Here is a 25984-nt window from a genome sequence, read left to right on the forward strand (position 1 = left end):
CACTCGGGAGCCTTTAAGCCTCTCGCAAAATTGTTCCAGTAACAAAACTAATCGTTCAACAAATCTTTTTTGCTGCTACTCCTCGGACGCGTCGGCTGACGACATGGTCGGGAGAGGCGGCGTTGCAGGATCGGTCTCAAGACCGGGGTCGCCCGGCCTAGCAATTTTTGGGACAGCGCTAGGCTCCGATCTGGTTCCCGACCGGCGCGCCCCCATCACCAAGTTTGCAGGGACTTCCTCTAAGACGGCCGACGTGGAACGCAGCCGAACCACGCCAAGCGTCTGCACCAGGCTCGCGGCAAGACTGGCACACGCAGGCCCGGGAGTTCACCTTCGCGGGCGTCCTTCCACTCCTCCAGGTAAGTCTTGAAGAAGACTTTAAATATTTCATTTTTGCAGCATTTATTGCTTTTTATCCAGATATTAAGATGTAACAACAAGCTGCTGGATCCCAACTTAGGAGCCTTATAGACCGGGGTTCTAAGGCCGGTCCGCGAAGGACTTCTAGGCTGCCTTGCGTTGAACAGAGCTAGGGAAGAAAAACCGAGATGAGCACCAGCGGCCTAAGCCCGGCCTGCCCAGACAGCGCACGGGTCATCTCAGCCTTTCTTGTTTGATCCGGGCCTTCTAGCACTCGCACAGAATTCCCACAGGAGGGAAGGCCATCGAGGCCACCTGAGTCGGCGGACGACTCGGGCATCTGCCGGGCCGCGGGCTGCGGAGTAGTGAAGTGCCACAGCGGGCTCTGTCGACCTCATCGTCTGTGATGAGGACGGACTTCACTCGGATTGCCCTAAGATATTACTTGGGCGCACCCGTTAGCGAGCTCACCGAGCCCCGCCACTCAGGCCAACGAGGCTAAGTGGCGCAGGCTCACCCCGTCTGATCTCTAGGGTCACCGTCGGGGGAACATGCAGCAAAACACGAACGGCCGCAGGTCGCAGAGACCGCGGATGGGGCCATCGCGAACTTGCAAGCACATACTTACGCTCGACCGGGATCCCGGACGGTCTGCGCCGCCGGTCGAAAACGTTTGTCCTCAGACTATTTCGCAAGTTCGTGCGGCTGCGCGCCGCCGAGTGCAACTTCCCAACTGAGCAGCATGCGTGCGCGTGCGCCAAGTACAACCTCCCGACCGAGCTTGATCGCACTTGCACGCATGTACAGGCACCACCAAGTGCAGCTTCCCAAATAACTTAGCTAGTGAACACGCCATGGATTAAAAATCTACTTGTTCACTCGGGAGTTGATCTAGATCACTCGGGAGCTAACTCAGGTCATGCAAATGCACTCGGGAGCTAACTGGCTAACTGCAGCCTTACCACATGGGCAAAAAGCACACGTATTTTAATTTTATTCGAGCAACATGCCATGGTCAGAATGTCATGAACAAGTACGCCTGATGCACGACGCCGACTGCGTCAGGTCCGCTCGGGGCACGCTGCGATTGCTCGACCATGCCGCTTCGTCGCGCGTGCTGGCCGCACCACGCGGCTCCGCGGCGCTCGCCCATCACCCCGGCCGTGCTGCTCTGCCACGGGCATCGACCGTGTGCTCGTGGCACGTCGACGCCGCACGGACGCGACGCTGCTCGCCACCCGACGCCGCCGTCGTGTAGCCGCTGGCATGCTCGCGGCGCTCCGCCGCCGCACGGCTGCGCCCCTGCTCGCCCCTCGATGCCACCGTCGTGCGGCTACGGCCATGCTCGTCCACCTCGTTCGTCGACTAAGATGCCTACCCGAGTGAGCATGTGCCCTCCCGAGTGAGGAAGCTTGCATGCACGAATGTACACCACCAAATGGTGCCCTCCCAAGCATGCATGCATGTACGTGCGCTACCACATTGCTTCCCAAGAGAGCAAACATGCTGGTATACATTCACACATGCACTGAAGCACCACCAAGCAGGGTTTAACTTCCCGTCGGGAAGTAATTTCCCGGTGAAGTCCGGGAACGGGAAACCGGGCGGTTTTCGGCGTTTCCGACCAGTTTCCGGCGTTTCCCGATCGGTCTCTCGTTTTCGAGTCGGGACGAGAAACGGGAACCGCGGAAACCGCGACGGCTCCCGTCCGGGAAGTTGAACCCTGCCACCAAGTGCCTATATGACTAAATGTGCATGCATGCACGTACGCACCGACCGACTCAGGACACGTGACCCGACCGAATCGGAGACCCGAGCGGGATGGCGATGCAAGCTCCGACTGAAACTTCACAATCGACCCCCCGGGGGTTCGGCCGCAAGGAGCACTTCATGCGCCAACTACTACCGATGTGTCCTCGACCAGACTCAACTCAGAGCACTCGGGGGCCCCGACTCCTATCTTTTCTTCTCGCCCCACCAAATGCAACTTTCAGCACCCCGACCCGAGAGTTCTCGGCTCGGAGCGCTGGGGGCTAGACCGCGGTCTTTCGACCACTCAGACCGCGATGCCTCCGACCCGAATATGTTCGGCTCGGGGCGCTCGGGGACCAGACGACTATCTTTTATTCTCATACAAAACCATGGGCTCGCATTCGCGCGCCGACGCGGGCCCGACTTCCCTGTCGACACCTAGCCTCCGACCGATTTGAGGTCATGACAGGGAACAACGGCTTCACGATTAACAAATCACAAAGCCACTCGGGGGCCTCTGACGGGTCTAGGAACCCGGGGTCCCCAACAGGCCTGCTTAAAGCGAATTCTAGAAAACTCTCAAATAGACGCTCTGCCTCGCTCGACCCCGCGGGCTTCGTCTCCTCATGGCCGATTCCCGACTGAAGGAATAGGCTCACCCCAGGTCAAAACTATTGTACTAGCCAACCACTCTCCCATGGGAACAATGATGGCTACTGACACCATTACATAGGGACTCTACTACTCTACTTGCATGCATGTCCCTACCAATGGACAAGATAGGAGTCCATCAGCTCCACGCCACCAGCACAATGTCATGATGACCATACTGCAGACACAACCTTGCCTAGTTAAAGTGACAGGGCGTCCCTCGGGTGGCCACCGTGCTGTACCTGCCTGCGGAAAGATCGCTCTGACTGACAAGGACGACGCCCCCAACTGAGAAGCTCCATCCGAAAGAGTATGCATCGCCACTTTTTTTGGACAACACATTAGCTTATTCTATAAGGAGCCTCCCTTGGTCTATAAAAGGGAGGACACTCCACATAGGAAGGGGAGAGGCTTAGTCTCCACACTCTAGTTTTCTAGCTTTCTAGTTCTACTCTTTCAGCTGTAACTCCCCATCTCCTTCTCCCTCATGAGCACCTAGCTCGAGTAATACAAGCAGAGAACCACTCCCCATACTGGACGTAGGGCAATATTTCATATCCGAACCAGTCTAAATCCTCGAGCCATTGTGTACTAGGCCATATCCGATCGGATACACGACCAACGAGCAATCGAGTAGTTTGGTAGTGGCCCATTTTTCGAAGCGACAATATATATATATATATATATATATATATATATATATATATATATAGCAAAAAGCCACAGAATTCGAACTGAAATATTACTAATTAAGTCAAATTGGAACAAGTCACAAATCGGATACAAAATTTTAGGTATGGACTATGGACTGCTGCCTGTCTTTCTGGGCCGTAAATAGGCCGACCACCGTACACACTCTGTGCCTTAACATCGAGCGCTCCTTTCATATCTGGACTTTTTTTTTGTAACGAGTGGGCCGTAATAAAAGGGCCGCCATTCACACTCATCTCTGTCATCCATCACTTGCGTCTCCATCCTGTCCTCTTCTCGCTGAGAAACTTTGCGTCTCCATTTCCGTCGCGTCGCCGCCGCTCCTCGCGCCTAGGGTTCCTGATCGCGTCGCTCTGCTCCAAGCTTCAGCCAGCACTTGAGTCTCCTGATCGCGCTCGACCCCCACTCGGTCCAATCTCGGGGTACGTTTTGAACCCCATCGCTTTGTAATTTCCGTCCGTCTAACCATACGCGTGGATTTCGATTTGATACCGTCCTGATTCATCCATACGTGCTCTGGATCTCTGGTAGATCCGTGTCCCGGGATCCCGGCCGCTGCAGCCGCCCTTGCGGCCTCGCCATTGAGCAGGAACGAACTGAGGAGATGGCGATCGGGCGGGAGCTGACCGACGACCTCATCGCCGACGTCCTGCGCCGCCTCCCGCCGCGCGGCGTGGCCGTGTCCCGGTGCGTCTGCAGGGCGTGGCGCGACCTCGTCGATGCGCGCCGGCTGCTGCGCGCGGACCTGCTCCCGCGCTCCGTGGGCGGCATCTTCATGAACTACGCCGCGCTCTATTACCCGGAGTTCTTCTCCCGCCCCACGACGGGCCCCTCGATCTCCGGCGACCTCGACTTTATCCCTGGGTTCTCTAAGGTCATGGACCACTGCAACGGCCTCTTGCTTTGCAGAGAGACCACGGATGACCATGACTACGTCTCCAACCCAGCGACGCGGCAGTGGGCACGGCTGCCCCCGCGCCCAACCTCGCAGATGGGGGAGGCCTTTGACTACATCGAATGCCTCGCGTACGATCCCACTGTGTCGCCACACTACGAGGTGTTCTTGATCCCTTCCCTCCCTGATGAGCCCAAGTCAATGCTTGACTCGGAGATGGTGAGATCTGAATGGCCACCGTCATCATACACAATGCAAGTGTTTTCATCAAGAACTGGGTGCTGGGAGGAGAGGTCCTTTGTTCTCGAAGGAGGGCGCTGGAAGGAGGGGCGTATGGTTCAAACCATCCCTTACATGAAAGTCTATTGGCGTGGAGCGCTCTACGTGGCCTGCAAAATTGGTTTTGTTCTGAGGTAGGCATTCGTTTTTTATTATTCTTAGCTTAGGTTTCCTGGTATAACAATGGTTAGACTCTGCGCTGTGGTAAGCTTTTGTGGCTTATTCCCTTTTTTAGGATATCCATTTCAAATGCAAAGTACAGATTGGTTCCGATGCCATCAAATGTATCATATAAGCACCATGGATGCCTTTCTTTGGGAAGATCAGAGAAGGGGGTATATTGTGCATTTGAGCATGATTCGCAAGGACTTCGAATTTTTCTCCTTAATGAATCAAGTGATCAAGTGGGATGGGAACTGAAGCATATTGTTGATTTTACGTCCTTTGCTCGTAAGTTTCATGCACGTGGGGACTACAGTGAGCAACTTAAGGGGCCTTGGATATTACAGGATATCAACTATTACAAATATCCTTATGACAATGATGAACATAGAGAGATAGTAGAAGACAACTTTGAATGGAACTCTGACGATGATAACATTCTCAACACAGAGGATATGGCTGAAGGGTTCTATGAGGGGTATATCAGTTTTCTTGGGTTTCATCCATATAAAGAGATTGTCTTCTTGAATGCAGCTTTGACGAGAGCAGTAGCTTATCATTGGAATACCTCGAAGTTTCAGGATTTGGGCAACATATATCCAAAAGATTACCTTGAAGTTACTCTGCATTGTGTAAACATAGATACTTCTTTCGTATACACACTATGCTGGATGGAGGATCTCCCACAAAATAATTTGGAACCGCGGATTGAAGATTAGCGCAAATGTGTGCAACCTGTGGTTGCAATGTATGTAAGACAGAATATTCATGGTTGACTCTCTGTCCCTGTAGTTTGTCTTATGTTTGTATACTGAGAAATAATCTGAGTGCTCATCTTCATTTTCACCTTTTTTTTTTCTTTGGTCTTCTTTGCTTGATTATCATTTGTTTTAGATCTCTGTAATAGTGCCATCAGTTTGTAAAATTTGCCAAGATACATGAATCAAACGTTTTACCTATGTTCTCTTTTTTATTCTGTTATAACTAGAGATTATCTGAAGAGTTGTTAACTTGCAGTGATCCCCTTTTTATTCTTTATTCTTTCTGTCCTTAAGCCCCAGTTCAAACAAATCAAGGTAAGAAAGGCAAAATGATGGGAGACAAAAGCAAGGGCGCACATGGTTTCAAAGGACAAGGGGTTCCAACTTCCAAGGACAAGAGGAAATGTCCTTAAGCTAAGCTGCAAGACTATCCATGGAACTCCTTGACCCGGCAATATTAGGTTGATTCATGACGTAACGTGATCGGTGTTTATAGTGGTAGTGGGTAACGGGTTACATTGGAACTATAGCGTCTTCGTGTGGAGTTAATGTCAACATGTGAGTAGAGGCTTTCTACGGATGCGCGTCGGGATTCGATTTTGCCGCACAGCACCTGCAAGGCTGCGACACTATACACGCCTTCAAATTATTATACTGACTACTTTTTTAAAAAAAAAATACACAGCTCATGTGCCGCAAACCATTCAGTCCTCTCAATTTGGAAAAGAATCCTCTGCGGTACTGCATAGTGCAGTTGGGTCATTTATATGTGACCCCTCACCCACACGTAAGCAGTAGCGGATTAGGAATGGATGAGAGGGGGTGATTTTATTCTTCCTCTCTCTTCCTTTCTTCTTCTTCCTCTTCTTCCTCATCTGTTCTCCTCAAAATGGATGGAGCTCCATTATTTGTGAGGGTCGACGAGGGTGGAGGCTGGAGCCCCCTAGCTAGACCTACCATTGGATCCGTCCGTGCACACAAGTGACCACGCACTGCTGCAAACGAGCTCAATTCTTACATCCGGCATCGCTGGTGAGGAGGAAGCGGACCATCCAATTTCAGTTTAATTCTATTAAAGTACCTAAATTGTAAATAATCTAGGTAAGATGGTTTCAAACATCCGTCTTATTAAGTTTATATGTGTTCTCCAAACTCTCCTAGTGCCCTTTGATTGGCCAATATAAAAATCATATGGCCTCTAGAGTGGCGCAACAAACATAAATTTTGTATTTACGTAATTGCGAGTAATTTGTTTGTCCAGACTTTTTTCTTCTTAAATGATGTGGCAGCACTCTTGCCTTTTTATTAAAAAAACAAAAATAAATTTGCATAACTTGTTCAAGTAGAAGAATACGGTAGTGGCGGTATCACCCAAATTCAAGTAAAATAGGATTAATTTTGATGTCGACAAGCTTATTAAGGACAAGAAAAAATGACCCGTAAGGTGTCACAAGTATATCGTTTAGTCAATGGACAGAGAGGAGGTATTTTGAAAACATATAAAAAATGTAAGTGATCCAGCGTAAGAAATTGACATGGAAGGTTGGTTTTGAAAACCGCATAGCTTGCAGGTGGGGTTTTGCTATTTTCCTTGGATCGCAACCACAAGAAGTTTAAATATAATACATGTCCAATTGAGAAAAGAAAATTTCCTTATATGCCATTAGAATTAAGTATTTTTTGCGAGTATTAGAATCAAATATAATACATGTATCACCAGGATTGTAATCACAATAACCGTTTAAATATAATACATGCCCAGCTAAATCATGAGAATTCCTTACACGCCTGTTTAAATATGATTCTGTATAACAAGAACGCAGTAAGACAGAGCTACTCATGCTTATAGCCCAAACCACTGCTAAGATTAGTGGTGGACGGGTGGAGTAATCAGAATACATGAAAATGTTGAGCTGGTACCACATCTGAATAACAAACTAGTATCGCGTGAAGCTCCTCATGCAGCCCAAAGTTTGAATAAAATTAGGACCGCAAACAACTAACAGCCCTGATTAAAGAAAAACTAAGGGACTGGGACCAATCATAACCTATTACAATGCTGTGCTGCCGCAAACAATTGCTGATAATAAAGAATACCAAAAACTTTTGGGGTCTTGGAACCAGGCTTGACTGCAGTATCAAGGATTCGTTCAGAACTGAAGTGTGCACTTGGCATGTCAGAGTTGTCATAGCACCGGTTTGGGTTACCTACACCGAGTACCTCGCTTAGCTTGGTCCGCTTTTGAACCTTATAAGTACATTGTTTGCTTCACAGTTTTACCTGAAACAAAATTTATGCATCAGCATATATGTCACTAGAAGGCTTATCTAAGTTTACAAAAATGAAATAAGGGGAAAGAAATAAAGAGAAAAGCTGAAATGGAATCAACTCTGTCTGGGGTAATAAAAAAAATCTATTGTGCCAGCACAAAAGAATACAAAATAGAAAGCAATTCCATCCTAATAAGCGAAGGCAATCAAATAGAAGCACAGTACTCAGTACTAACTGATATTGTGAAATAAGAACCTACAGAATTATCAATACTTTGTCCTGACAGCAAAAGGGAAAGAAACTTGACAGAATCAGCTTGATAGTCTTTTGTCCACTACAATTTTCTCATTAATATAAATAGTTCCATGAGCAAATATGTTTTCCCATTTTCGAGGTGATCAAGCTCGTGTCAATTAGCTTATGATTTCAGCATTTCGAGAATATGCTACTAACCTAGGTTAAGTTCAAGGATATGCCATTGTCTACTTGGCATGTGTGGGTCATAGGACCGAAACACAACTTCGGAGACTGACTGTACCCATATGTTAATGGAACACGAGACTGGAATATCTTGAGAAATTCCCCAGGTAACATGTAATGGTGAAAGGTGGCAAGTGAAGTCAGGACGAACAAGTTTTTTTTTTGAAAGACTGGACAGTTCCGGCATATATTCCAACCAGGGTTCAGGATCTCAATATTGGAATGCTTTCTGCTGATTGACCACTATACTGGTGAAAATAATTATGGCAAATGTTTCAGTATTTGACACTGTTCTGAAAATATTGTCAATGTTTCTTTAAAAATCATGGAGTTACCTTCTTAGAAGTACTTCTAAGCCTAACAAAAGTCTTGGTATGGATATTGCTATTGGTTTTACTATTTAGGCATGTGTCCCATGCTTAGATATGCAAACATCATATCAGAAGTACTTTTATTTCATTTTTCATGCTTTGTGATTGCCTTTTCTATAAAAATCTCTCTAAAAAGTGAATAAATAGCAAATTTTCTTTGAAATTTTCCCCAACCTGACGGTTTTACTAGACAAAGAAGCCCCAAAATTCTTCAAAACGATGTACCTACTACCCGGATCCTGAACCCACGACAAGACTATTTATGCAAGAAAAAATTCGCATTGGATAGGAACAGCACAAAACTTCAAGGAAACCTTGAAACCAAAGTTACTAATAACTACTTCAAAACATCTGGAATATGGTAAACGAAAAAAAAGAGAGTGAAATGTTCACTTTTCTTAACTACAGGAGCATAAATATAAAAGTACTACAATTCAGTCAACATTGGTATGCACACATTATAACACAATGGAAGAGTAAGGTGCAGGAGATGTGAAAACAATGGTAGACATGATAAAACATTATTGGATGTTCATCTCTCAGTTAAGATTTTTTGCAGTGATTCAACAAGACTATCAGATTCCATCTGTGGTGTAGTTGGCAACCATTGAGACTTCATAAATGTATTGAGACGACACATGTGATGAATCAAGCAGAATCTGAGTTGCAGATGTGATAGTTGCATACCCCGGTGATTTTAGTGCAGATGCATGCCCCCAGGATTTATGTATCCAATAATTTGTCTTGGTTCTTGCTTGCTTCCAGTTCCAGCTTTTTACTTTCATCCCTTATCACACGCTTGAAATTACTGAGCTCGGCGGAGTCATCACCATACACCATCTTGATGTTATCCAGGCAAGCACTGAACAAGCAGAAAAATCAAATCACCATTCCGATGTTGAGAAAAGAACATGCAGGTACATAAATATGGACTTAATAGCAGACCTGCAAGCTTCCCGGTCGAATCTGCTGCGTGGCACGCCAAAGAACTCATCGAAAGCCTTCGGTTCCACCCTGCAGAACAAAGATCGGTCTAAAATCGCTAAGTCAGAATTGCATCTGCATTGCACAAAGAGCATTACCAAGCCTGTGACAAGCAACTACCTTGGTAAATGTTGCAGGTGCGGGTGGCCTTGTCGTAGTTGATGCACCATCCATCGTCGCCGGTCATGCTCCTGTACAGCTGCACGCATGAATAGCATCGTCGCCATCAGCTGCTCCATTAGCGCACAACAACAAATTCCACGCTCGAATTGACCGAAATCTCGCATCTTTGATCAGGAAGCATTCCCTTTGTTCCCTGATACTGAAAAACGCCAAGGTTGTCGACGGTCCTACCTGGAGGTAATCGGGGTGGTCGGCGAAGATCTCGTCGGGGGTGGGGAAGTCGGGGCCCTTGTCCAGCTTGCAGCACGCCCCGCACCCGCTCGCGCACTTCCACCGCACCGCCCGCTTCGCCTTTGCCTTCTCCTGCTGCTGCTGCTGCGGCGGCGGCGGCGTGCCCCCCTTCCTCGCCCCGCCGCGCTCCGGACTCCGCGGGCCGCGCGCTTCTTCCAGTTCCACCGGGCGGTTCTTCTTGGCCTCAACCGATGGCCTCGCGCCGGACTTATTCTTGCTGCTCGAGGTCTCGCCGTGCCGAGGCAAGGGCTCCGGCGGCGGTGGCGGCGGGGACGGGGGCTTGGCCTCCCCCCTCCGCTGGCCCTTCCTCCTCCTTCCGCCCGAGGACAAGGCGGAGACGGCGGTGAGCCGGCTGGATATGCACCTGCCTGCACTGGCGCCTGCGGCCACCGCGGCTGGATATCCGCCGACGCCGCCCTGGCGCCGCGCAGCAGCAGCAGCATCTTCGCCTCGCTCCCGTTTCTCCCTCGCTTCCGCTTATCCCCTCCTCGCGCAAGGCCCCAGGCAGGCTTGGGGGCCCAAAACGAAACTTCCAACAGCCCAAAACGAAAGTTGTGGGCCTCCCCCAGCTAATATGGCTATTGGAGGCCCATGGAAACATGGCTTCGTTGGCTCACGGCCATTCCACAGCAGCACGCCAGCACCCCACTTCTCCCATCAACCCCATGGATGAATGAAAATTGAAAAGAACCAATTTGAAAAGGGTTCGCAGCTTGTAAATCAAGGTCTTAGAGCTCCGTCTTTTGTAGGGTGGTATTCTTTCTTGTTCAGGCGAAGCCCATGCGCCTCTATACTTTTGTAGAATGTTAGTAGTTTCTTTTTTTTGTTTTCTCATGCGTCTCTATTAGCCAAAGTCGTTGGTGCTTAGTTATACTATTATCTTTTTCAAAAAGAATAAATTGTATTATTAGTGTTTGAGATGTACAAGTAATCATCCGGGCATCTTCGGTGTTAGAAACTGAGTGTTTATCATCCGAAGTCTTATTTCTTCATCAAAAAAACATCCGAAGTCTTAGGTGCTTATATCATTCTTTAAACTCCTGCTCTATCAATGATTTATGACTGCCGGCTACTTCAAAAAAAAAAACATTCTTCGAAGGCGTACAAGGGCGGCATTTTGTTCAGATAGTGACTTTGGTGTTAGAAATTTATTATCATAGTCCAGGTGACTCGGTGTTAGAAATTTATAAATCCCAAAATGGTAGATAGAGAAGTTCTACTTATAACAAATTCAGTTTCAACGTCTCAATGATATTGACAGAAACGGATGTTCAACTTGCAACGCAAAACTCCCCCCAATGCACTTCTTTTTTTGAAAGATTACCCAATGCACTTCCAAGTTCCAAATTGGTGCGATGCAGTAGGGCTGGGCTGATCACTTAAGCAATCATGAGTACACCAGAGTTCACTTAATGGAACAACAAGTTGCTGCAAAATATTCTTCAGCTTGGTTTGTAATATTCCAGATCAGTATGTCTGTGGTAAACAAAACAATCACAAAGGTCACCAACGTATCTATGTGCTTTCTAGAAGGCTACAACATAGCACAAATACTGGAAAAGCACCACAATGCATCATTCAGTTGTCTGTTTCTCCCTCAACATGTACCTCCTTCACTGCCAGGGGTTCATACAAGGCAGGCAGGCTCAAAGCCAGCGGCTTTCCTCGCTTCCGTATTGAAAGGGGGCTTCAGGGGTCCCCTGAAATATTCTCTAACAATCCTATGGAAAGTCTGAATGACTGCTAGTTCATCTTCGTCTATGCCATCGCCTAGTTTGCACTTTGCCAACCCACATTCAATCCGTTGGTTCATATTATCATGCCTGTTGAAGTATTGTGAAACCTCGGACATCAGTTCATCTTCTACCTGCTGAACCGATGTTGGTTCATCTCTCACCTTCTGAACTGCCTCATCGTCAGCAGTACAATCTCCTGGCAGCCCAGGAGAATGGGGTTCAGATTGAGGAACTGCATATGATATCGGATCATCAATGCAGGGCCTCAGGCACAGGTATCTGAACCATCTAACACCAGCAGCGCAATGTGTTACTTCTTCAGGATAAATAATATCTTCTAGCAGTTTTGCTGTCTGTCCATCCCCACCTGCGCGGAATCTTGATATGGTTGTTGGAAGAACATCTAATCCCCTAGCCTGCATTGAAAATTAATATTTATTAGTAGTTTATGTGTTTTATAAAGAACAATTGCTTATATGTAAATGTGCCCAATAAGAGTTTCTCATGGACAGTGAACTCTATGTACAACTAGTCAACTACACAGTCCATACAAAATGATATCCTTCGCATGACCCAAATAATTGCTGCCTTGTAATCTGCAGATCACTCAAGTGACCATGGTGAGAGTAAAAAAAGCAGCATCTTATGGGCACTTAAACCGAAGCATGTGAATGGCAGCAGAACAACTCTTGAAAGGTGTTCTATGCATGTTTACTGAAGAAACTAATTTGCAAGTATTACTTGCTCCACTAGAGCAAACAAGAAGCACTTCGACATTTCAAATATGTTGAATCTGAAGGTCATTTAATTTAATTTCATATCCATGTTCAATTACCATATCAAATTGTGGCCTCAGGGGCGGAGATGAGACTGGTGAAGGGGGGCATGTAGCAGCAGTTCAGCTCAGAAAATCCCCAGTAACCCTAAGTCATAGACCAAAACCAAGGCACAGCACCCTGCCTAGCACAGTTCGATAGCACAGAACCTTGCCAACCACAGCACTTTTGCTCTAATCCAGGCTCCACCACTGTGTACCCTCCTGTATAATTCATTGTTTCTTACTGTTCTGTACAAATTAACAACTTGAATTTGTACTGTACAAATCATACAGAATAACCGTAGCTATGTGTCCGCTCAAAACCTTTGATTTTTTTTTTCTTTTTGACATTTCGACTATTAATGCACTGCTGAATTGTCTATTGATGATTGTGAGAAGGCTCAGACTATGGGCAGGGTAAGGCGGGAAGCTCATTTTCTTACATCGCGCTCATAGCATCAAGATAATCTACCAAGAATCCGAGACCACCCCCCCCCCCCCCCCCCAAAAAAAAAAACCAACCCACCACCACCGCAACACACACATTTTAATGGTAAAAGTTGAAGTTCTCAACTAGGGTTTTCTGCCACTTTTCAACCTTCCAAAGTTAAAGAAGAATATCGGCCTTCTAAGTCTCAAATTCTGTCGCTTTAACATAGCAATTTTGAGAAAAAAAACATAGAATATTTTAGAATTCCATATTCAAGGTTGCAACAGACAACATCAGGCTCAAGTTACTCATCGCATTGACTAAATTTTGTCAAATATATGCAAGTTAATGTCTTGGCAAGCATGTGAACATACGACTACGACAGAGGCATTGCTCCTCACCTCGTGGACGCAGTGCTCGACGGCGAGGCGCGCGAGCAGGCAATGCGCGGTGCGCATCGCCGAGTCCCAGAGCCCGTCGTGCGCCGGGAGCGCGCCGTAGCGCGAGCCCAGCTCCCTCAGCCGCGCGGAGAGCACCGTGTAGTGCCGGCCCTCGTCCTGCGCGACGCGCGCGAAGTCGACGAAGAACTCCCGCGGCATCCGCATCTGCGCGCCGAAGCGGGCGACGATGTCCCAGGAGAGGTCGACGGCCCAGCTCTCGGTGTGCGCCAGCGAGTGCAGCATCGCCAGCCGGCTCTGCGCGCTGCCGCCCTTCCCCAGCTTCGGCATCCGCGACGGCGGGAGCAGCCGCACCTCGGCGGTCCGGGCGGGGCGGTCCGGCGGCGGTGGCGCGGGGCGGGACGGGTCGTAGGGGAGCGGGATGTCGCCGCGCAGCCACAGCGACGCGGCGAGGTCCCCCAAGCGGGCCTTCTCGTCCGGGTCGGCCGTGGAGAGGATCTGCAGCGCCCAGTCCACCAGCGTCTTTGGAGGCTGCTGGACTTCCGGTCCGCCGCTGCCGACGACATGTTCGCCGGCGTCGGCCGTGGCCTCCATCTGCAGTAGCAAGCGCCGCCGCACCAACTGCCTAGGTTGTTCTTTGTTCGGACCTCAGAGTTCAGACACAGGAAGGGGAATGGCCGCATCCTTTGTGGGCCGTCTCTCTGCTTATCTGGGCCAGTAAATTTGGTAATTTTCCGAATATTTGTGCTGGCGGGATTGGGCCTCTTAAGATGGATTTGTATCTTTCGAAAAAAAAAAGGGATCGGACATGTTGTCTTTTTTTTGTTTTTAGGATGCAAGATGTCTTTTTAAATACTATCACAAGGTGCCTAGTTTTAAATCCGTTCATACTGTTATATTGATGATATTAAAAAAATATGATCTGAATTCATTATATTTTAAGAATACTTTTATATATCATAATAAATTGTTATACGTCACTATATATGTTGATTGATGTATCTTACCATATGATTCTTGCGCCAAAAGAAGGCCGGCCAGTATGGTCACGTCGTTGACTTTTCCAGCCGCCGGATCAGACGGATGGACGGTCTAGATTGCGTGAGTTCCGATCATTATGAAAAAAAAATCTCGATCTCTAGAGAAATCAACTTGCAATCCAGCCTTCTCTCAAGCTTTTTTTTGCGAAAAAAGGTCTCTCTCTTTAGTGAAATCAACCCGCAGACCTCCTCTCTCGGATATTGTTTTAAAAAACCAACAACTTTTATCAAAATGAACCCACAGTCCAACCTTTCCAGCTCAGGGGCAAAGAAAACCTTTAGTTTTCATAAAATCAACCAACCGTCATAATCCTCGGGAATTGTTTTACAAAAACCCTCGAGAATTTCTTTAAATCAAATCACAACCGTTCCATTCATTACTTATTCACGAGCAATACTACACGTACAATTTGAACACCAAAATACATCAAAATCAAAAGTTGTTCAATAATAAAATGGAGCAAAAATTCGAAACTACAACTTTATATAGAATAAATTTTAAATTCAATGCTTTTACAATTAGTTTGCACAAATACTTACATGCAATCCGTTTTACTCACAATTTGGATACCAAAACATCTTCAAATTAAAAAATATTTAATACAAAAGTTGCTCAGAATTTCAAAACCTAAGGTTTCGGTACCCAACAGAATTGTAAATTCAAAGTGTTTTCGTAATTCGGTCAACATAAGATCATATTTTGCTAAAAATATCATACCACCATTCTTCTATAGTTTTTCATGCTACCTCCACAATAACACGCCATATTTTAATATAACCACTACTTTTTAAAAAAAATCATCACATCTATTAATTGCTATATGAGTAAAAGTCCAAATCTCCTTATTTCACAAATATACTAAACTTCTGGCTAGTTGTGCTCTGCCCTCCCTAATAAAAAATTTTACCCATCCTTTCACCACAATAAATACTTAAAAATATCATAGACCCATTTGGATATCCATAATAATATACTACTTAAATGATAGCATCATGATAATAAAAATCCAAAATATACCATATTATTACATGTAAACCTACGAGGCGAAATACATGCCTCGCATAGTAAAGCCTATCTCTAGTTGTCTATAATCCTACAAATCTATAACTCAGGCATACATGATCCAATAAGCATGAAATTTTTACTAAATCTCAAGCATGCAATGTTTATCCCACCATAAAAAATTCATCATAATTGGACCACAGAAACTGTATATAAACTAATTATAAAAAAGCATAGATCTAAAAGTACAACAAAAACTTTATACTAAAGCATATTCACTGTATAGATCTACTTGTGTGGAGTCCAACAAAAAAATTTATGCTCATTAGATCATATATGCCTGGATTATAGATTTGTCTAGGTTTATCTAAACAAAACTATAACTCAGTCATACAAGATTCAATAAGCATGAAATGTTAACTACAGCTCAAGGATATAATGATTAGCCCACCATAAAAAATCACCATAATTGGGCCAGGAAAACTGTAGCTATGAATTAATTACAGAAAAGTATATACCTAAGGTTACAACAAAAAATTGTACTAACGTATACCATGTTATATTGTCACCGTATAGTTCTACTCATTAGAATTTCAACATAATTTAATTTTTCCATTTTATGATTTTTATATGTTTTATCATGATTTTTTAGAGATTTAGACAAAAGAAGCATAAAAGAAAAAACACAGAGAAAAACAACTAGGAGGTCATGTCCGGTTTTAAAAGGTGAGGGGGGCTTGTATCTGGTTTTGTAGTTGAGGAAGGAAAAGCTTACTTTTATGATAATTGGGGAGATAAAATGGACTTTTTCCCAAAGGTATTGGTCACCATAAAAAAATGGGGCTCAAAACATGTTGTCTTTTTATATATTTTAGGATGACATTATGTCTTTCTAAATACTACCATAACTCATACCGAGTAAGCTGTTGCATGACAATGCCGGAGATAGGTTTGGAGTCTGGGGGGCTCCCTCCTTCTCTCTCCATGTTCATCCTTTTTTCCTCTTTTCCTCTTCTTTTTCCCTCTCTCCTCCTCCTCCTCCTCCTCATTCCCCTTTGCCTCCAATGGAGTTCCACGCTGGATCTGCCCACACTGCATGACCTACACATAAGGTGATGTATTATCTGTATAATACACGATGATCTATTAAAAGTGGTAGCCTCAGACTGATGGACTAGCAAATACTCTATCTGTTCCAAATATCAGTCAGTTTTCCCTTTTCTAGGTGTATAATTTTAAAATCTATATATCTAGAAAATAAAAATAACTAATAATTTGGAACAGTTGTAGTATACAATGTATGTGTATCGTTAGATAGTAATCATCTCATTTGGAATCATTGTTCCAGCCATCCTCGTCCAATCGAAAAAGAAAAATCTTCCATTCGATTCAACTAACAGCACCTAGGCCCTCATGTCGTCTCCTCTGCAGGGGCGACTCGGGCGGCACCCGTTCCCCCACCACCATCACCCCCTCCCTCTTCCCTCTTCCTCTCCGCTGCCGGAGAGGGGCTCCGGAAGTCCATGCACCGCTAGGATGGCGGCGGCGGGGAATCTTCCGCTCTGGCGCGGACCTGGAGGCGTCGGCGGCGGCCCGGGCTTGGGGCGGCAGTTTCGGTGTCCATGGGGTTAGATCCGGTGACCCCAGGACTGGATCTACAAGCCCGCGGCCTCCCTCGGCCGTTCATCCTTGTGGTCTCTTCCTTGTGCGCGGCCTCTGCGGGTAGGCGACGGCGGCAGCTATGGGGCTGCGCGTGAGGGGGGGGGCATGGGCTGGAGCAAGGCGGCTGAACACGGGTGGCGGCCGCGGACTGGTGCACGGTGACGGCACACGAGGTGGGTGTTGCTACGCGGCCGCGGCAGCCGGCCAGCGTGAGCAGCAAAGGAGATGGAGGCCAGCTTCGGTTGCTGGCGGGTCTGCGGCATCGGCGCCGTGGCCGCGCGGGGGAGAAACAGCTGTTGGAGTCTGCGTGCGAGAATTGGCCGCGGCTCAATAAGGCACTGCGGTGGCGCTGCACCTGGGAGGGTCTCCATGGCTGTGCCCGGAATGCAGGGCTGAGTGTGTGTAGTGGATGAGTTCCTCTGGGCGAAAGCCGAAGCCGGCATTTCTGCTGCAAGTGATGGCGACAGCGTCTGAGGGCGTCGTTCTCCCCGTTAGGGGCGTCATCTTGGATCCTCATCCCTATTGCGCGGGCTCTCTGGGTGAAATCCCTGTCCGTCTTTGGACGAGCGACGGCGGCACCTTCGGCGTCGTCACCTTCTTGGAGGCATCGTTTTCAGAGACCCTTCTCAGCTTGCGGCATTGCTGGTGTCGCCATGGTCATGGGTGGCTTCTGCATATGGTGCGGCAAGGCTACTGGTGCAGGTGGTTAGCTCGAAGAGGGTTGCCGAGTCCTCGTGGCGATGACCAAAATTTTGCCGACGGATAGGGGTCTTCGCTTGGGTGTCCTTTCTGGCTGCTTGCAGCGGACCGCGGATGCTGGCGTTGCTTGGCAGTTGCTAGTTCGGTGTGGGACTGCGTCGAAGGACGGCGCTCGCAGGAACGACACCATGGGTAGATTGGGTTTGCAGTGGACTGCGGCGGGTTGCCCTGCCTCGCTCAGTGACTTTGTTGCGGTACATCGTCGAAAGACGGCGCGAACGACAACTTGATTTGCTGGCTTGATGGTGGAGCATGTATGCACGGTTGGTGCAACGAGGTGCTGCCTTCAGGGCGGACGCGGCTCTTGTTTCTGATGGAAAACATGGAAACGGGGCAACATATATTCATCCCGGCAGTGACTTTGTAGACGGATTTGCGACTCGGAGTGCTGTGGCGGGCGTGGCGATGCCCCCACATGAGGCGAGGCGGCGAGTGAGGTGGAGTCCAACAGCGGATGTGGTGGGGCCCCGTGCGTTGTGTGTCGTGGTGGCGATTGCGAGCCAGCTTATGTCTAGTCCAGATCCGGTAGTTTCACCCTGTCGGATGGTGTGGTGTTGCAGCGGCACTACGACGGTGGGTCCCGTATGATGGTGGCCTTCTTCGGTGCGGTGCGGTCTGTTTTTTTGTTCCCTATCAGCGCAAGGTCGTACCTGACGGTGGCTACAAGAGGTGGAGAAGTTGGTCAGCCGCAGTCCCAATGGAGTTGTCTCGTCCGTGTCGACGTCCCAATCCGACCGGGCATTGTTGTCTCTTAGAGACGTGTTGTGTGGCTTGTGTCCATGTCCCAATCCGACCAACCCGCCAGTGTTATTGTCGTGTTTTTTTTCATTTTGAGTAAAATGCATGGCGGGTCTCTAAACTTGTCTTTCTGTGTCATCGTGGTCCCCAAACTCCCAAAAATACAATTCTGAGTCCATAGAGTTGTTAATTGGTTCACGTGAGGTCCAAATCACAATTACCCTTCCTAAACGTGGACCTGACATGTGGGGCCCACATGTCAGATCCACCTCCCTCCTTTCTCTAACATGTGGGGCTCGAGTTGCCGTGCCGCACCGCCGCCGCACCACGCGCGCGCCGCCGCTCGCCGGAAGCCGCCGCACCCCACGTGCGCCGCCGCTCGCCGAAAGCCGCAGCACCGCCGTGTCGCAACTACCCGGCCTTGCTCGCCACGCAGCCGCGTACGCCGCATGAGGATCCGGCCGCATTACTATAGCAATTTAGTGTCTAATCACGTTCTAATTGTTGGAGTAATGGGCTTGGCCCATTTATTCTAAAGCATTAAAAGAATTTAAAGCCCACTATTAATGCTAGGGAATCAATGTTTAATTCCGTACCGGGAATTGAGGAGGATCTCAACCGACTTAAAAGGTGGACTTCTTGTACACCACTTGTGAAGCCGGTAAGAGGAGGACGGTGAACCACACGCGCGCGCGCTCGCTCGCCTCGCCGAGCCGGGCCGGGCCGGGCCGGGCCATGGCCGTGGCCGTGGCCGTGGCCGTGGCCGTGGCCGTGGCCGTGGCCGTGGCCGTGGCCGAGGCCGAGGCCGAGGCGCGGCGCGGCGCGGCCGGCCGGACGTGCGGTGCGGGGCGGTGCGGCGTGGCGCGGTGCGATGTGATGGCTATTTTGCCGTTGACAGCAATTAATCGTGCGATTAAACGTGCAATTAAATCTGTAATTAATGGCCATAACCGCATCACCTAAATGACTCTGATGGTGTCCAGGTTCAACGATCCTGAGCACCTGAGTCACTATATAAGGAGTGCCATTCCCCTCATCCATCCTGCACCAGAGCACTGAGGCAACTCGGCTCCTCTCTTCTCCCTCTCCAGTTGCAACAACTGAGTTCCCCAACGCTAATTTCTGCGCGCACAGAATTAGCGTGAGCAGGCCTCCGAAACCTTGCTCGCCTTGAGATCCTGCACGGGATAGGCGGGCAATCAGGTTTTTGGGTAACGCTTTAGCGTGACTACTCAAAAATACTAAGGCTTTGCCCGATTGTACGACTACTTCCTGGTGGACGAGCCGAACGACTACGTCGACTACATTCTGGTGGCCGAACGACTACGTCGACTACATCTTGGTGACCGTTCGTGGGACTGCACTGCGAACTTCTTCCTGCACCGATTTAGTTCGACTACTTCGACTGAGGCCAACCGAGTAGATGTCTACTCCAGTTGGTAACAGCGCAGCCAATGCCTCCGGCAACGGTCCCGCTTTAGGGTACTCCCTGAAACTTTGGTTATTTATATTGTTTATGCTTATATGTGTGATAAGTATAAACATGTTCACATGTTTTATTTTACTCCTTAAAGTCATAGAAATATTGCTAGTTTATACATTTAATTTTGGAATTAAAATATACCGAAAATTGCCTAGATTTCTAACAATCCAAAAACCTGATTGCGTTAATAGGCTTTCGGTATCTAGCTTTGCTGCATCAATCAAACCATCACCTTTTGATGGTTCAAATTACAAACGTTGGCAAGAGCGGCTTATACTGTGGTTAACACTATCGAGAGTGATCCATGTGAAAGAGGGTAAGCCTGAACAATTCTCTCCAGAGGAAGGGAGTGCGTTCGATGAGGCTGATATCCTCTTTCGAGGCTTGATCATTAGTGTTCTCGGTGATAACCTGGTGGATTCTTATATCCGGCTGCCAACTGGCAAAGCTTTGTGGGATGCTCTTGAGGCTCAATATGGAGTATCTGACGCCGGGAGTGAGTTGTATATCATGGAGCAGTTCCTTGAGTACAGGATGGTCGAAGACCGTTCTGTAGTGGAACAGGCTCATGAAATACATACTCTGGCAAAAGATCTCAAAAATTGCAGCAAAGAGTCCCCATGTGTGTTACCCAATAAGTTTGTGGCTGGAGGTATAATCTCTAAGCTGCCACCTTCTTGGAGGGACTTTGCTACTTCTCTAAAACATAAGAGACAGGAGTTCACAATAGATGGACTCATAGGGACTCTTGATGTTGAGGAGAAGGCGAGAGCAAAGGACATACGTGGGAAAGGAGTTGTTGGTGCTTCAAGTGCCAATCTTGTTCAGAAGAACAACTCCCATAAAAACAAGAAAAAGCCACCGCAGAACCAACCAAAGACTAAGAAGACAACCACTTTTAAGAAGAAGAAGAAGACGGGAGCTTGCTATGTGTGTGCTAGTACGGATCACTTTGCTTGCAAAGTGTCCGAACCGCAAAGGCAACGACTCCTCCAACATGGTTATTAGCGAGCCTGGAGGAACTTCGGGGTACGGTAATTTATTACCTACTGTTCTTTCAGTCTTTGGTTCACCCGAGTGGTGGGTTGACACTGGTGCTAATATTCATGTTTGTGCTGATGCTTCTTTGTTCTCTTCTTACCAGACCGGCGGGACTTCCTCCTTGCTGATGGGGAACGGATCACATGCGCGTGTTCTTGGTGTTGGTACGGTAAATCTGAAGTTTACTTCGGGGAAGACCGTGCAGCTGAAGAACGTGCAGCATGTCCCCACCATCAAGAAGAATTTAGTCAGCGGCTCTCTACTGTGTAGAGATGGTTTCAAATTAGTCTTTGAGTCCAATAAATGTATCTTGTCTAAGTTTGGTACTTTTGTTGGAAAAGGTTATGAAAGCGGAGGTTTGTTCCGTCTTTCTTTGTCAGATGTTTGTAATAAAATTGCATACAATGTTATTAACGTTGATGAAACAAATGTTTGGCATTCGAGGCTTTGTCACGTTAATTTTGGTTGTATGATGCGCTTAGCTAATTTGAGCTTAATTCCAAAGTTCACTTTTGTCAAAAATTCTAAGTGTCATGTATGTGTTGAATCAAAACAAACTCGTAAGCCTCATAAGACCGCGGAGGCAAGGAGCTTGGCACCCTTAGAATTAATTCATTCCGATTTGTGCGAAATGAATGGAGTGTTGACAAAAGGTGGTAAAAAATATTTCATGACTTTGATTGATGATAGTACTAGATTTTGTTACATCTATTTGTTGAAGTCAAAAGATGAAGCTTTACACTACTTTAAAATCTATAAAGCTGAAGTAGAAAACCAACTTGAGAGAAAGATCAAAAGAGTTAGGTCAGATCGTGGTGGCGAGTATTTCTCAAATTTATTTACTTTATTCTGCGAGGAACATGGTATTATTCATGAGAGGACGCCTCCCTATTCACCTCAGTCAAATGGGGTTGCCGAAAGAAAGAACCGCACTCTAACGGATTTGGTTAACGCCATGTTAGATACAGCGGGACTTTCCAAGGAATGGTGGGGTGAGGCTATATTGACTGCATGTCATGTCCTAAACCGTGTTCCTACAAAGAATAAAGAGATAACTCCTTTCGAGGAATGGGAGAAGAAAAGGCCAACACTGTCATACTTACGTACATGGGGTTGTTTGGCAAAAGTGAGTGTGCCAATAACCAAGAAACGTAAGCTTGGACCTAAAACTGTGGATTGTATCTTTCTAGGTTATGCTATTCACAGCGTTGGATATAGATTTTTAATAGTGAAATCTGGAGTACCTGACATGCATGTTGGTACTATAATGGAGTCCAGAGATGCTACATTTTTTGAAAACATTTTTCCCATGAGAGATGAAACAAGTTCATCTAGGCAAGAGTTCATCAAGGATGATGGCTCTGCTGAGCCGATAGAACACAATGAACATACACTTGTAGAAAATCCTGAGGAGGATAACAATGATGCTCCGAGAAAGAGCAAGAGACAAAGGACTGTAAAGTCTTTTGGTGATGATTTCATTGTATACCTCATAGATGATACACCCAGAACCATTGAAGAGGCATATTCATCTCCTGATGCTGACTATTGGAAGGAAGCAGTAAGGAGTGAGATGGATTCTATTATGTCTAATGGAACCTGGGAGGTCGTTGAACGTCCTTATGGATGTAAACCGGTTGGATGCAAGTGGGTGTTCAAGAAAAAGCTTAGGCCAGATGGTACTATTGAAAAGTACAAGGCTAGGCTTGTGGCCAAGGGTTATACACAAAAAGAAGGAGAAGATTTCTTTGACACTTATTCACCAGTTGCCCGATTGACCACAATTCGAGTGTTACTTTCCTTGGCAGCCTCTTATGGTCTTCTCGTTCATCAGATGGACGTTAAGACGGCTTTCCTCAATGGAGAGTTAGAAGAGGAGATCTATATGGATCAGCCGGATGGGTTTGTATCAAAGGGTCAAGAAGGAATGGTTTGTAAGTTGTTAAAATCTTTATATGGTCTCAAGCAAGCGCCTAAGCAGTGGCATGAAAAGTTTGATAGAACTTTGACCTCTGCCGGCTTTGTTGTGAACGAAGCTGACAGATGTGTGTACTATCGCTATGGTGGGGCTGAAGGAGTGATTTTGTGCTTGTATGTGGATGACATACTGATTTTTGGCACTAGCCTTAATGTGATTAAGGAAGTCAAAGAGTTTTTATCTCAAAATTTTGAGATGAAGGATCTGGGAGAAGCTGATGTTATCCTTAATATAAAGCTGGTAAAAGAGATCAATGGTGGGGTGATTCTTACACAGTCTCACTATGTGGAGAAGGTGTTAAGTCGCTTTGGTTATAGTGACTATAAACCTGTCTCAACACCATATGATGCCAGTTTAATTCTTAGAAAGAACAAAAGGATAATGCGAGATCAGCTGAGATATTCTCAGATCATTGGTTCATTAATGTATTTAGCGAGCGCTACAAGACCTGACATCTCGTTTGCTGTAAGCAAACTGAGCCGGTTTGTTTCAAACCCGGGAGATGATCATTGGAAGGGTCTTGAAAGAGTAATGCGCTATCTGAAGGGGACAATGAACTATGGAATTCACTACACCGGGTACCCAAGGGTACTAGAAGGGTATAGTGATTCAAATTGGATTTCTGATGCTGATGAGATAAAGGCCACAAGTGGATATGTGTTTACACTTGGTGGTGGAGCTATTTCCTGGAAGTCTTGCAAGCAGACCATCTTAATGAGGTCAACTATGGAAGCAGAACTCACAGCATTAGATACCGCCACTGTTGAGGCTAAGTGGCTTCGTGAGCTCCTTATGGACTTGCCGATAGTTGAAAAACCGTTACCGGCAATCCTAATGAACTGTGACAATCAAACGGTAATTGTCAAGGTGAATAGTTCAAAGGATAACATGAAGTCATCTAGACATGTGATAAGGCGGTTGAAATCTATCAGAAAATTGAGAAACTCCGGAGTTATAGCCCTGGACTATGTTCAGACGGCTAAAAATCTGGCAGATCAGTTTACAAAGGGTCTTTCACGAAATGTGATAGACAATGCATCTATGGAATTGGGTTTGAGACCCACGTGAGTCATTCTATAGTGGAAACCTGTCCTATGTGATCGGAGATCCCGTGAATTAGGATGGTGAAACAAACTAAAGTCTGACTGTGAGAAGAGAACCTTTGTGAAAAGGGCTCATTCCGTGTATAAGGTGCATTTCTCTTCTAATCTGTATGGCAGGTTGGTCTATACCTTAATGTGTGCCAGGTGGTTTCTTTTAAACAAATGAGTTGTTTTCTTGAAACAAAGATGTTGTCCTACAGAACATCTGAAAGGAACACACCTATATGAGTTTGACCACTGGTCATGGTCTATGAGAATTGGGTATTCTCTAGAAACTCATGAAGGGCCTGGAGTATGACTTATAAGCTCCAAACCGCGGGGATGCTTTTGCAGCCTAGTACCAGTGTAGGGCTCTGGTCAAACTTGTTTGCACAAAACTGGCAATTCAATGCATAGTCCATTGCACAGTTGTGAATAAGTATAGCCTTTGTCCTAGATGGAAGTTCAACTTAACAGTCTCTGTCGAATACTGGTATATCAATGAGAGAATGAGGGTATTTCTAGTGTGGCTTGAATTTCTTGGTGGGGATTGTTGGAGTAATGGGCTTGGCCCATTTATTCTAAAGCATTAAAAGAATTTAAAGCCCACTATTAATGCTAGGGAATCAATGTTTAATTCCGTACCGGGAATTGAGGAGGATCTCAACCGACTTAAAAGGTGGACTTCTTGTACACCACTTGTGAAGCCGGTAAGAGGAGGACGGTGAACCACACGCGCACGCGCTCGCTCGCCTCGCCGAGCCGGGCCGGGCCGGGCCATGGCCGAGGCCGAGGCCGAGGCCGTGGCCGAGGCGCGGCGCGGCGCGGCGCGGCCGGACGGGCGGTGCGGGGCGGTGCGGGGCGGTGCGGCCGTGGCCGAGGCCGAGGCCGAGGCACGGCGCGGCGCGGCCGGACGGGCGGTGCGGGGCGGTGCGGTGCGGCGTGGCGCGGTGTGATGTGATGGCTATTTTGCCGTTGACAGCAATTAATCGTGCGATTAAACGTGCAATTAAATCTGTAATTAATGGCCATAACCGCATCACCTAAATGACTCTGATGGTGTCCAGGTTCAACGATCCTGAGCACCTGAGTCACTATATAAGGAGTGCCATTCCCCTCATCCATCCTGCACCAGAGCACTGAGGCAACTCGGCTCCTCTCTTCTCCCTCTCCAGTTGCAACAACTGAGTTCCCCAACGCTAATTTCTGCGCGCACAGAATTAGCGTGAGCAGGCCTCCGAAACCTTGCTCGCCTTGAGATCCTGCATGGGATAGGCGGGCAATCAGGTTTTTGGGTAACGCTTTAGCGTGACTACTCAAAAATACTAAGGCTTTGCCCGATTGTACGACTACTTCCTGGTGGACGAGCCGAACGACTACGTCGACTACATTCTGGTGGCCGAACGACTACGTCGACTACATCTTGGTGACCGTTCGTGGGACTGCACTGCGAACTTCTTCCTGCACCGATTTAGTTCGACTACTTCGACTGAGGCCAACCGAGTAGATGTCTACTCCAGTTGGTAACAGCGCAGCCAATGCCTCCGGCAACGGTCCCGCTTTAGGGTACTCCCTGAAACTTTGGTTATTTATATTGTTTATGCTTATATGTGTGATAAGTATAAACATGTTCACATGTTTTATTTTACTCCTTAAAGTCATAGAAATATTGCTAGTTTATACATTTAATTTTGGAATTAAAATATACCGAAAATTGCCTAGATT

General features: G+C 47.1%; 2 protein-coding genes and 1 pseudogene across 2 annotated transcripts; 1 reads left to right on the forward strand and 2 right to left on the reverse strand.

Moving 5' to 3' along the window:
- The first annotated feature begins 3720 nt into the window (after positions 1-3720).
- LOC120693404 (F-box protein At5g07610-like) lies at positions 3721-5769 on the forward strand. Its single transcript, XM_039976829.1, has 3 exons — positions 3721-3896; positions 4006-4782; positions 4884-5769. Exons 2-3 carry the CDS (start codon positions 4079-4081, stop codon positions 5527-5529), a joined length of 1350 nt encoding a protein of 449 aa, XP_039832763.1. The 5' UTR covers positions 3721-3896; positions 4006-4078; the 3' UTR covers positions 5530-5769.
- Positions 5770-7260: 1491 nt separating this feature from the next.
- Positions 7261-11027, reverse strand: LOC120689237. Its single transcript, XM_039971552.1, has 6 exons — positions 11018-11027; positions 10033-10568; positions 9799-9877; positions 9640-9727; positions 9382-9556; positions 7261-7852 (listed from the first exon to the last, which is right to left on the reverse strand). The coding sequence occupies exons 1-5, from the start codon at positions 11025-11027 to the stop codon at positions 9418-9420; spliced, it is 852 nt and encodes a 283-aa protein (XP_039827486.1). The 3' UTR covers positions 7261-7852; positions 9382-9417.
- Positions 11028-11496: 469 nt separating this feature from the next.
- Positions 11497-14135, reverse strand: LOC120692252 (annotated as a pseudogene).
- Positions 14136-25984: the final 11849 nt, after the last annotated feature.

This window comes from Panicum virgatum, chromosome 9N (assembly GCF_016808335.1).
Source record: "Panicum virgatum strain AP13 chromosome 9N, P.virgatum_v5, whole genome shotgun sequence".
Lineage (NCBI taxonomy): Eukaryota > Viridiplantae > Streptophyta > Magnoliopsida > Poales > Poaceae > Panicum > Panicum virgatum.

Coding starts and splice junctions, on each gene's coding strand:
- LOC120693404 (XM_039976829.1), top strand. CDS start 4,079: ATGGCGATCGGGCGGGAGCTGACCGACGACCTCATCGCCGACGTCCTG. Junction 4,783..4,883: donor AAAATTGGTTTTGTTCTGAG/GTAGGCATTCGT, acceptor TCCCTTTTTTAG/GATATCCATTTCAAATGCAA.
- LOC120689237 (XM_039971552.1), bottom strand. Junction 9,728..9,798: donor CACCTGCAACATTTACCAAG/GTAGTTGCTTGT, acceptor TAGCGATTTTAG/ACCGATCTTTGTTCTGCAGG. Junction 9,557..9,639: donor TTCGACCGGGAAGCTTGCAG/GTCTGCTATTAA, acceptor CTGCTTGTTCAG/TGCTTGCCTGGATAACATCA.